The 13,334-nt window shown below is 42.6% G+C and overlaps 2 protein-coding genes across 2 annotated transcripts; both read right to left on the bottom strand.

Annotated features, from left to right (window-relative positions):
- Positions 1–223: 223 nt before the first annotated feature.
- On the bottom strand, positions 224–1,963 carry Bfra_006014 (putative mfs multidrug transporter protein; the record flags this gene model as incomplete). Its single annotated transcript, XM_037336388.1, has 3 exons — positions 224–455; positions 517–1,688; positions 1,745–1,963. The coding sequence occupies 3 exons, from the start codon at positions 1,961–1,963 to the stop codon at positions 224–226; spliced, it is 1,623 nt and encodes a 540-aa protein (XP_037191598.1).
- Positions 1,964–4,438: 2,475 nt separating this feature from the next.
- Bfra_006013 (putative bifunctional pyrimidine biosynthesis protein) lies at positions 4,439–11,475 on the bottom strand (the record flags this gene model as incomplete). The annotated part of the gene is made up of 3 exons (XM_037336387.1): positions 4,439–4,689; positions 4,740–10,810; positions 10,863–11,475. The coding sequence occupies 3 exons, from the start codon at positions 11,473–11,475 to the stop codon at positions 4,633–4,635; spliced, it is 6,741 nt and encodes a 2,246-aa protein (XP_037191597.1). The 3' UTR covers positions 4,439–4,632.
- Positions 11,476–13,334: the final 1,859 nt, after the last annotated feature.

Raw genomic sequence — 13,334 nt, 5'->3', positions numbered from 1 at the left:
TTTCTTTCATCAAATTACATTACATTGCATCCCCACCCCTCATCACTGACTGACGATTCTCTACACACACACGTATATACACACACACACATAAAATGTCACCAGAAGCTTAACCCATAGAATCTCAGCAAAGCATGCTCATCCTCAATCTCGAACAAAAAACTTGCATTCATTCATTCGGCTAAAAAGATACATAAACATAAATATACAAATCATTAATCATTTATTTCATCTCTCCGTTTCCACTCCCATTCACACTTTCATTCGCATCCGCAACCATCACCCCTCGTTCCCGATCCGCAACTCTTCTTGCCAGATCCTCAGAACGCGATGGTCTCCATCGCTTCCCCATCAATTGCACGATGAACGTGGGGATAATACTGACTCCGATGAGGAGAGCCGCTGCTACAGCTGCACTTTTCGAGAGGCCGAGATTCGTGAACATAGATGGGAACCTATTATTTTATCAGTTGCGATATTCCCTCAAAGAATCTCAAGGAGAAAAAAAAAACATACCAAAAAGGACCAATAAATCCCCAAACCTGTCTCACAAACGTGATGAAAACTCCAATACTCGCCGACTCCTCTAGATGCGAATCCACCGCATAAGTAATCAAAACCGTCGTGACAATTTGATTTCCCACGCCCGCGATTGCGATTCCGATGACTGGTGTAATATTCCAATGCATTTCCTTTGCCTGTTCTGTTCGGACGAGGAAGACCACGGCTCCGACAATGGTGAGGACGAACCCAGCGTAACTTAACCATAAACGATGTTCGGGAGCGGGCTGGATACCTGTCTTGCGAGCCTTGCGATTCATCCAGAAATCGGAAAGATTGCCTCCGAGTTGTTCACCGATGACGGATCCAATGATGAGAGCAAGAAATTGGTAGCCGAGTTGTTGGGCGTTGAAACCGAATTTTTCGGCAAAGAGTTGGGGGAGTTCGACGGTGATGAGGACGGAGCCGAAGAGGAAGGTCATGGCGTATGCAACAGCCGGGATGACAATACATGGTTTCGCGAAGAGAGTGAGAGGATGAACGAAATCGTAGACACGAAGTGGTGAAGGGTCGATTCGATGGAAAGTAAGATACTCTTCTTTGAAAGAAGATTTAGGATGTTGGACTCCATGACGAAGATATCTAGTTTCTGGACCCAGGAAAACATATGCGATAAATTGGACTCCGTTCATGATTGCCAAGATCCAATAAATCCATCTCCATCCCACGTTGTTGGCGACGAACCCCATAACGAAGGGGGAAAATGGAACTCCAATTGTAACCATAAGTGTCCAGATTCCCATATAACGAGCTCGATCTTTCTTGAAGAATGATTCTGTGACCACGGCACTTCCAATTGCTCCAGCGGGACAAATGAAGAATGCAACAATGGCACGACAAAGTGCCATAGTGGCATAGGTGGGTGATTTAGCACATCCTATGTTTCCAACCAAGCTAATAAGAAGCGATATAAGAAATAGAGGTCTTCGTCCGAAGGTATTGGATAGAGGTTTCCATAGCAGGGGAGCTCCTCCCAAGATGGCAATTTGAAGTGAGGTAAGATATGAAGCTTGTTGGAGTGATACACCTAGTTCTTCTGCGATACTTTCGTAGGCTGGAATAATGGCTGCTGCTGTAAATGTTGACATACATGCATGGAGTGCAACAAGTACGAGATTTGTAACTTTCTATACTTATTGTTAGTTAAGTTTAGAGAAATTGATTAGATAGTTTTGCCATATACCTTTGAGTTTGTCCAATTGTATGGATCAGCTTCGCTAGGTCCAGGTAAAGGATCTAAATCAAGAGTTCCATGTCGTGCAAGAAGATATTGTCTATGTTCTTCAGATAACTCATTTGCTTCGATATAAGTTGCATGAGTTGCTGCATGATCGATGGTTTCAGAGAAATCACCACTAGGGTTTGAATCTTTACGCTCAATGGCGCCTGCTGTAACTGCCATTGTATTATTTCGTTCAAGGCAACTTGATATGAGAGTTTGATCTCAAATGGTACAAAAATCAACGTTCAAACAACTTCAATCTTGTCAGAAACCAAGAAAGTTTGATATTGCAAAACAACCCCTCCAAGACTTCAAAGTACTTAAATAGAGGAACTCGTAACGGAAGAAGAAAAAAAGAAGTTTATGATCACAAATAGTTCAACTCGAATCGAGGATACATCTTTGAAATATAGGAGAAAATCTTCCCCGTATTCAGCTAATCCACCCCATTCTCCACACCTTCTATTGAAGGGCGTTAGGGTCCTTGTCCTAGAATCCCAAGCCGCTTCCAAGATACCTTCCCCCTGTTCGTCATCTCAATCATGGTGCCGAATATCCATTTCATTGCAAGAAAACCATCCAACATTATGGAACTTGCCACCAAAACCAAAAAGATAAGCAAACCCCGGGATTTGTCAAAGCAGCACCAAGTCATATCTGGGTAATGAAATAATGTAACAAAGTCAGTAACCAATGCCCCGTGTATGCCTTGCATACTAAGATGAAATGAGATAGGTAACACGAGGGATTTGTGGTCTATTCACGGTCTTGACTCCGGATGTGAACGTGGTGGGGACTTGGACTCTCCACACTTGACCAACACGTAGAAAGTAGTTGGCTGTGAATAAGTGGAAGGCGTTGGAACGAGTGGACGGTTGCGTGGCCCTTGTTTATTTGCAATCCGCGCGGGTCTGTTTGTCAATTTTCTCCAGGTGCTCCACGAGGTTTTAACATTTTAGGTTTTTATTGTAGATATTCTGACCGAAAGTTGGGGTTTGTGGAGATAAACAAATGTTGGGGTATGGGGGAATAGTTCTGGGGTTCTGTTTTAAGTTGTATGGCTACTTCATATATTCTCTCAAAAAGATCGTGATGCCGGTGATCTAATTGAGGATATAATATGAGTTGTGATCTGTGATTGTGTCGTGGACATAGATGTTGGTATGGGTATTTGGAGGTGCATGGTCTGGTGTTGAGGTAGGGTTTGCTAAATACTTTTTCCGAGGTGTCGAAGTGGATACAGGAGTGGACGGAAACTACTATGACACCGCTGTTGATTGATAGACATAGATCTCCAATACGGTAGTTACGACTCGCAAATGAAATCTAATTAATTGAATATTTAGAAAAGTCCATTAGAGTAAGTTAAGAGTAGGCGGACTTCCAAACGTGGTATATCTTCTCCGCTCTGTCGCTCTGTCGCTCTAGTTTGTTTCATTATTTCTGGTTCTTGGTAATTCTTATAAATCGCTCATAAATCTCTAATGTCCCACCGTTTATATGTGTGTCTGTATGTCTGTCTGTATGTGCATTAGTCGTTTCTCTTCATCATGGTGTGCTATTCCAAGCATTCTGGAGCATCTCCTATAAGCAGGTGAAGAAATCACAAACTTTCAAGAAGATAATGATGTTACACTCACAAAACTCACAATCTCCTGGCGTAGTAAAGTAGTCGGACCGTCCCGTCTGGGCATCTTTCGCACCTAAAACAGTGTGAATAAGCAATGCCACTCAGCCTACCCTTCTTGGTATCTCAAACAAGACTTTGGGCGTTCCCACACGCTGTAACCTTCCTATCTACCGACATATGTGCCAACCTTGGCGTTCAATACGACGTCAATCGACCATCCTATATGATTTCTGTGCAAATCAGGTAGGTCGATCAAGGTGGGAAAAAAAGCTGTGACGATTTATTTGCGTGATTGTATATCCTATAGCGAAGTGAAAGAGTACTTGTATTTTTAATTGGTGATTGAACGAATGTATTGCGAAAATATCGCGGAGACTTTTATCTGCAATGCTACCTCGCCATGTACAAAATAAATTGTATACCCACACTCTTATCCATATTTCAACACGCTCGAGTCTGAGAGACCATCGGATTGCCATACTCGCATTGAAACATTGAAAAGTGTCGCAGGATAAACGTCATGAAGTCTTTTCGTGAATCTCGCAGGTGTCTAGAACCTCCTCGTCGGTACCGAGAGTCCTAACACCCACCTACCTACGTGCAGCTCTTATACCATTTTCAATAGCCCCTTTTCACTTGTGCATACAACCATTGTCATGATCATTAATAACCAATATACCACTGTCTGATTCGTTCTTAAGTCCTTCGATGATTTTGATGTTGATTCCCTGATGTGAACAGAGAAAGTTTAGTATGAATTCCGACAACCATTATTCTCACTCCTTAAGGATTGATGTACCTACCTAGGCATGCCGAAATAAAGCACAGAATGAAGAAGACAAGAAGGATCAAAGTGAGATGTACAAATAATAATAACATTAATCTAAATTAATACCTAAAACTACATACCTACATATACATATACGTTATACACAAACCCACACATACATACATATACATAACCCAACCCAAATAAATACATAACCATATATACATATGTATGAACACACACATACATACATATACCCATCACTCCAATTAAATATATATCAAAATTACAAATCGAAACCATTTCTACAATCATAAAAGAGTGTCTACTCATATCTAATGCATTTACTCGTAATCATATAACAATAAAAAAATCGACTTTTCCTCCTTCCCCATATACAACGCCATGCCCATGATCTTGATCAAGAGAAGTGATTATACACAATCAAATCTATGGGGCTAACACCAAAGCCAACAATGCCATGCGACAGTAGAGGCCATATCTCATCTATAAAAACATTAGTAAGGATAATATAATTGGGGAAATTGATAACGTACCTGTCTAAAGTATGCAGCTCTTTGATCGAAATCCACTTCCTCTCCAATCTCGGCATTTCTTGGTAATGGATGCATAACAATCATTGAACTCTTTGCATTTCTCAATGTCTTATTATCAATGATGAAACTATCCTTCAGTCTTTCATACTCTTCCAAATCGGCAAATCGTTCCTTTTGTACACGAGTACAGTAAAGGACATCAGATCTAGCAAGGATCTCGGGGGTCAACTCAGTAGAAACTGAAAGTAATTGACCAGGCTTGGATTTGATAAGTGCCAAGATTTCTTGTGGGAGGGATAAAGCTTGTGGGGAAACAAGCTGGATGTGAACATCATAATGTTGAAGAAGCTTGACGAGAGAGTGAACGGTACGACCATATCTAAGATCACCAGTAAAGGTAATGGTGAGACCACCAACAGTACCCAATTCTTCTCTGATTGTGAACAAATCCAAGAATGCTTGAGTTGGGTGTTCTTTGCTTCCATTGCCTCCGTTGATGATTGGAACTGGTGAGAACTTGGCAGCAGTTGCTGCACTGCTCTCTTCAGGGTGACGAAGGACAATAGCATCACCATAACAACCAAGAGTACGGATGGTATCTGCAAGAGATTCACCCTTGACAGTGGAAGAATGGGAGGTAGCAATTGCAACTGTTCGTCCTCCCAATCTTTGCATAGCAGCATCAAATGATGCAGATGTACGAGTAGATGGTTCGTAGAACATTGTGCAAAGAAGACGTCCCTTGAGGATGGAAAGAACACCCTCACGTTGAACACCCAATCTCATTTCTTGCGCAACAGAGAAGAGTAAATGAAGATCTTGACGGGAGAATTGATTAACTGAAAGAACGTGTTGATTCTTGAATGGTGATTGACCAAGAAGGGTTTGTAGAGATGGCGAGATAGTTGGTTGAGGGTATAATGGAGCACCCAAATCTTCAGCTATCGAACCAAATTGGGGTGCTTGATTGGCAGCACCATCCAAGAATCTTGAACGAGTTGCAGGTCGCATAGCTGAGGATGATGCACCGGCAAATGAAGAGAACTTTCTTAATCCATGAGAGCTATCAGGTCTTGGTCCCATAGATGGAGATCCAAGGTTGGCCTTGACAAGCGGTGATTGTGGCACTGTGGTGTGCAAATCAATAAGGTGAGATGACATATCTTTACCATCAATAGCATCTTGAGTTTGTAAACCATCTAGACAAGCAGTCTTATCTTGGAAGATGACTCTTTGAACAGCTCCTCTTGTGACCTTTCCAACAAGTGGTGACCAAACTGCTCCTGGCTTAACAGTATGTGGTCTATCAATCTCAATCTCTACGGAAGCTCCGACTTGATCGTGAATTTCGAAGATCTCCTTTGGATTATCATGGAGACGAGCCTTAATATCATCAACTGTGAGTCTACCATCTGCAACGGCTGAGAACAATAGAGGCAAAGTGTCAGCAATACCAACAGCAGCATCTGCCTCTACCTTTGCAATAGTTGCAAGCTGATATGGTAAGCTACCAATGGAAAAGACATCAATGATGTTCATGTGTTCCCATAATGCTGCTTGGTCCTTTGCAGTTGGAAGGAAGGAAGCTTCAGGGTAATCATCTTGGCTGAAGAAAAGAGCGTAGACTGAAACATCACAAGTGACTTGAAGACCCTTTTGCTTAGCCAAATCAATCAATCCAATATCATCCTTGGTGGTGACATTGGTGATGTGAATCTTTCTGCTATGGAGACTTGCGAGGAGAAGGATTGATGCAAGATCGGTCATCTTTGCGTCGGTGATAATTGGCTTGAAAGATGGCCAAGATTCAAAATGAGCAGTAACAGCGGCTACCTTGCTGATATTATCGGACAAGTGATTAAATGGGATGAAGAGAGAACCGACTTCACCAGTGACTTGACTAATTTGATCGGCGTTGGAAGAAGTTGCGGCAACAGAGAAATTGTAATCGCAAGATGAACCAAGTTTGCTGTTGAGTTGAGCTACCTTCAATGCTCTAGCATCAGTGACTGCTCCATCAAGACCAAGAGGCATAACACGAATCATACTGAAACCAGATGCAATTGATGCTTTGGTAACAGTTTGGAAATCACGGCTGCCAGGAGTGGTGATGCCAGGAACAAAAGATGCAATGTTGATAAGACCAGGAAGAACAACAGTTCGGTGACTGGTTTGAGCATCAAATCCGCTAACTTCCATATCATAATGTCTTGCGATGGCTTCGATAAGGATCTTGGCGTTCTTGACATTGGTGACCAAAGGTGTTTGATAATCGACAGCCATACGTCTAGTTTGGTAACCCTTACTCATATAGTTGGCCGGTCTTCTGTATCTGTTGCTGGAAGGAAGGTTGATGTAAAGATCAATCATGTTGTTGGCAAGATGTTGAGTCAAAGAGTATTCGGATTTTTGGTCATCCTCACCCTTTCCAAGAATTTCAAGATATTGAACTGGAACATTATGTTCTTGCAAGAAATCTGCGGTACCAGCTGTAGCGAAAAGTTTGTAACCCATCTTTTGAAGCTTGACAACAGATGGAAGCATTTCCTTCTTATCCTTGTATGAACCAATAGAAAGAAGAATGTTTTGCTTTGGTAGCTTGAATCCAGTAGAGATCAATGCTTTAATGTAAGCCTCATACTTATCACGGCCGAAACAAGCAACTTCTCCAGTAGAAGCCATCTCAACACCAAGAACTGGATCGGCACCAGAAAGTCGAGAGAAACTGAATTGAGGTACTTTAACACCAACACAGCCTGCAGGTAATTCGGTAGGTGGGTATGGCATGAATGGTACACCCATGATAGCTTTAGTAGCCATTTCAATAAGATCGACACCCATGACCTTTGAAACGAATGGAGTTGATCTAGATGCACGAACATTACATTCGATGACCTTGATATCATTGTCCTTGGCGATAAATTGAATGTTGTAAGGACCAGTGATATTAAGAGCTTTACCAATCAAGCGGGTAGCTTCTTCAATTCTCTTGATAGTGGTAGGGTCGAGATCTTGAGGTGGCAAGATCAAAGTAGCATCACCGGAATGTACACCGGCATTTTCAACATGCTCAGAGATAAAGTGACCAACCATGACACCATCCTTTGCAACAGCATCCATCTCAATTTCCTTTGCATTTTCGATGTATTTGGTGATAACGACTGGATGATCTCTTGAAACCTCTACAGCTTGAGCAAGATAAGCCTCAAGATCTGGTTCAGAGTAAACAGTGTTCATAGCTGCACCTGAAAGTACATATGAGGGTCTAACAAGCACTGGATAAGAGACCTTATTACAGAATGTCTTAGCATCCTCGAAACTAGTCAACTCTTTCCATGTTGGTTGATCAACATGGATACCATCAAGCATACGAGAGAACTTGAAACGATTCTCGGCAGTATCGATCATTTCTGGTGATGTTCCAAGAATCTTAACGTTCTGTCGATGAAGTGGAAGAGCAATGTTGTTTGGTGTTTGACCTCCCATAGCAATGAGGACACCACTTGAAGACTCCAATTCATAAATATCGAGAATAGTTTCGAGGTTGATGTTCTCAAAGTACAATCTATCGGCTTCATCATAATCAGTACTGACGGTCTCAGGGTTATAGTTGACCATGACAGTCTTGAAACCAGATTCCCGAAGAGTTCTAATGGCACGAACGGAACACCAATCGAATTCGACGGAAGAACCAATTCTGTAAACTCCTGAACCGAGAACCATGACACCGTGGTCATTGAAAGAGATATCGCTCTCAGATCCATTGTAAGTCATGTAAAGATAATTGGTGTGAGCCTCGAACTCGGCAGCAACGGTATCGATTTGCTTTACGACTGGGACAATGCCAGCTTCAGTTCTCAACAATCTGACAGCAAGTTCTGTTGAATCCCAGAATTTAGCCAATTGTCTATCACAGAATCCAAGTTGCTTGGCTTGTCTGATTTGGTCATATGAGATGGTGTTAGTGTTGAAGGTTAACATGTGCTTGCTGAAGTCATTCAATCCCTTGAGCTTGTTCAAGAACCATTTATCAATCTTTGTCATTTCCCAAATCTTGTTAACAGAGTAACCAGATTGCATAGCGTTAGCAATGGCAAAGAGACGTTGATCGGAGGGTGTTTGAAGTTCATCGTCGATTGACATTAAAGCCTTTGTTGCACTGAAACCCAAGTTATGGAAATCGATAGCACGAATGGCTTTTTGAATAGCTTCTTCAAAAGTTCTTCCAATACTCATGACTTCACCGACACTCTTCATCGATGAACCAAGTTGTGTGGAAACACGGGTGAATTTCTTCAAATCCCAACGTGGCATCTTGACAACCACATAATCCAAAGAAGGTTCGAAACAAGCACAGGTCTGTTGAGTGACTGAGTTCTTGATTTCGTTGAGGGGGATGTTAAGACCGAGCTTTGCGGCGATGAAAGCCAACGGATATCCAGTAGCCTTGGATGCGAGGGCTGAAGATCTGGACAATCTAGCGTTGACCTCAATGATGCAGTATTCCTTAGAGTCAGGGTTGAGTGCGTATTGAATGTTACATTCTCCAACAACTCCGAGATGGCGAATAACGTTAACAGCTGTGGTTCTCAACATGTTGTAATCCTCATCGGATAATGTTTGGGAAGGAGCAACAACAATTGAGTCTCCAGTGTGAATACCCAAAGGATCGAAGTTCTCCATGTTACAAACTGTGATACAGTTGTCACGACAATCACGGACAACCTCGTATTCAATTTCCTTCCATCCCTTCATACTTCGCTCGATCAAAACTTGAGGACTAGCGGCGAATGCTTTGTTGCAAAGTTCAAGTAATTCTTGCTCGTTGTCTGCAAAACCACTTCCAAGACCTCCTAAAGCATACGCGGCACGAACGATGACTGGGAAGCCAATATCTTTCACAACATGCATAGCTTCGTCGATGTTGTTCGCTGAAGCGGATTTGGCGCATTTCTCACCAATCGACTCCATGCTTCGAGCGAATAACTCACGATCTTCAGTAGTGATGACAGTGGAGATTGGGGTACCGAGCACGCGAACTCCAAGTTCTTCGAATTCATCCTTGAGTTGAATACCGACAGACAAAGCAGTTTGACCACCAAATGTGACGTAAATTGCATCAGGCTTCTCATGTTTGATGACTTTGCGAACAAAATCAGCTGTGACAGGAAGGAAATAAACCTTATCAGCCAGTCCCTTGGAAGTTTGAATCGTAGCGATGTTAGGGTTGATCAAGATGGTATAGATTCCTTCCTCCTTAAGGGCCTTAATAGCCTGACTTCCAGAGTAATCGAATTCACCTGCTTGACCAATACTGAGACCACCACTACCCAAGACAAGGACTTTCTTGACGTTGACCTTAGGTGTAAGCTTCTCATTCTCAGCCTTCTCACCACCAGGGAAGACAACTGGTGCGGAGAGAAGTTTCTCATCGTCGAGAGTCTTTTGGATAGTGTTGATAAAGACATCAAAGAGGAATTCAGTATCCCTTGGTCCAGGAGTACTTTCTGGATGGAATTGAACACTGAAGTATGGTCTGTTGACATGTCTGATACCCTCGTTACTTCCATCGTTGGCATTGACGAAAAGTTCCTCCCATTCCGAAGGCAAGGAACTAGTTTGGACAGCGAAACCGTGATTTTGGGATGTAATATGACATTTTCCAGTCAACATGTTTGTACAGGGAATGTTGTGTCCACGGTTACCGAACTTCATCTTTTCGGTTTGAGCTCCGGCAGCTCTGGCGAGAAGTTGATGTCCAAGACAGATACCGAAAATTGGGGTTCGGTTCTCCTTCAAGGCAGATTGAATGTGCTTGACAGTTTTGTCCATCATGGCTGGATCACCAGGACCGTTGGAGATGAATAAACCATCATAATCCTTGCCGGCGAGAGCAGGGAAATCATAATCCCATGGGCAAATGAGAACTTCCACACCACGCTTTACAAGACAACGCAATTGGTTATATTTCAAACCAACATCCAAACACAACACACGTATAGGTCTACCAGAAGGATGTTTCAAAGCATTCGAAGGATCAGGTTTGTATAATTTTGGCTCGCGAATTGATACTAAGGCATTATGTTAGCCCTTCATTCGGGCTATAGCAAAGTAGAAACTTACCATCTGCGACAAGGTTCTTGGCATTGGGATCCACCCAGTCGATTGCTTCAAATGATGATCTCCAATCCTTTGTAGATAAAGCAGAGATGTTGTCGTTTCCATTGGCAGGGATATTCTTTTGCAACAACATTCGTCCAAGCATACTACCTTCTTCTCGTATTCTCTTGGTTAAAGCTCTGGTATCAACACCATAGATTGCTGGAACACCTTGCTCTTTCAACCATGTTCCCAAAGAGGAGGTTGCGAGGAAATGAGAAAACTCTTCGCCAGCGTACGAAGCGCAAATCAAACCTGCAATATGGATTTGAGAGGCTTCGAAATGTGCTGGCAGATCCTTGAGGAGTTCATCCATGGTTTCTCGAGATGGTACACCATAATTACCCACCAAAGGGAACGTAATGACCAAAATTTGTCCTCGGTATGAAGGGTCAGTGATTGATTCAGGGTACCCCACCATACCTGTCTGAAAGACCAATTCTCCTGCGACACTCTTCTGCGCACCAAAACTATATCCTTGATAAATTGTGCCATCCTTCAATTCCAGACTGATGAGTCCTTCATCTGTGCCATTGAGGATTGGGGCGGCAACTGGAGGGAAAACTAATTCTGCCATTATGATGTAAGATATTGAAAAGAGGTTTTTTTGAGATCTGCGCGCAAGGACTTCAAGAAATGCCCTTCAACAAGCTGCAAAGCAGATTGAGGAGTGCTTTAGTGATCCAAGTTCGCCAGTTTGTAGGTCAAGTATCAAAGAATAATTCCTGACCGTACGACTTTTTAGATATAAAAGATTGAAAGTGTTGAATAAGTTTTTGGGAGTTTAGGAATTTCTCTCCAGAAAATGGGACTCCTCAATTTTTTTTTCTGGTGCTGAACAACCGAGGGGAGCCGATTCGGTATTGGGTTTAGTGCGTAGAGCTAGCAGGGATATGAAGTCAAGGCTGTCACCAATTATCATCAGCCTTGCATCTACCCCTCGTGCCCCTCAAGAACTTTTCACCGGTATGTTGCCAGAATAACACCGACGTTATTATGTCATAAAGGTGGACTGAGGACTCACCTGGACAGCACGTGACAAGCACGTGGGTATCAGATATCGAGTACTTTGGTAATAATGAATTGTAGACAGAGTTCACAGCATTTATTTGGCATGAGGTTACTATAGTAGAGTGTCATCGGAATACAAATCAGTATACGGCAGCGGTTTGACGCTCAACATCTTTCCTCCCTCTCCTACACCGAAAGTCTGCATTAAAGGTCGCCGGTTCTGTGTTCTGATACTGGTACCACACTCACACACGAAAATAAGAACATCTCGAGCCACGCCATGAAATGCATGCGAGTCAGACCTACAGGAAGAACGGCCATTGATTATTGCAGTTCACGTATACACATATATATACACCTTGGGGTAGAATAGCGGTCTGTTTGTTGATCAAATGATGTGAGCCTTGTGAGTTCAAGCAAGTCCCCGGGAGTATTTTTTCACTCTCTCTCCCACCCCCACTCATAACCGATGTAGCACAAGAATCCGTTATATGATTACCTCGATGTCCTATATCACCCACACCAATTGACACTGACCACCTGCTCATTGTCCAATAGAGGAAGCTGCACAATATATTATAGGTATGTGCCGGTGTGTCTCTGATGATGTACCAGTTTTCCAGATTCCTCATGATCACTCATGCGGATATGGATATGGATGGATGAGCTCACTCGTAGCCTCTAACGATTTTCCTCCTTCCTACGGAAAGGAAATTAATTGGTTTGAGATTTGAGACACAATCGACGCTTAGTTCACACAGCACAAGAGGGGAGGAAAATCATTCCAGAAAGTGGACCAATGCCGTCCTTGTTCTGGGAAAGCGACAAATTGGGCCAGAACATTTGGTCAATGGCGAAAGGATGGACTACCTTGACTACCTATCGAAGAATCCAATGAGACTCTCGTTTTGCCAGCTTCTTCTTTGCACCATGCAAATAAGGTAAGCTGACCTTCCCCCATATTAAAAGTTCTCAAGCCACCAACTTCTCGAAATGAATCCTAATGCATGATCATGATATCTCGTTGTATTAAGATGCGATATGAGAGACGAGTGAGTAGAAACGAAACGAGACAAAGGGTTCTACCTCAACAAATTCAGATTATATACCTAACTATCTTCATTCTATCACGAGGACATCTCATTTGAACGAAAGCGTTGTTTTACATTTACGAAGTGAGACTCACTGAGTACGTACCGACCTCCGTCTTTATCTTTAGATAAACCCTCAATTCATGTTCTCGTGCTTGCTTCTTTGATTGGATGAGATAGGAATTGTATGGCCAGGATTTGATCGGCAGCATGCATATAAACGAGAAGTGTGCATAGCATCAAGGGTGTCTCGGTGTGCAATGACATGATTGATTGCCTTCCCAAAAAAAGTTGAGATCGTTGATTCTAGGTTTCCCCAATGCTCGACCCGTAT

Source organism: Botrytis fragariae (assembly GCF_013461495.1).
Source record: "Botrytis fragariae strain BVB16 chromosome Unknown tig00000075, whole genome shotgun sequence".
Lineage (NCBI taxonomy): Eukaryota > Fungi > Ascomycota > Leotiomycetes > Helotiales > Sclerotiniaceae > Botrytis > Botrytis fragariae.
The sequence above is the reverse complement of the archived record's forward strand: the minus strand, read 5'-3'. Positions and strand labels throughout refer to the sequence as shown.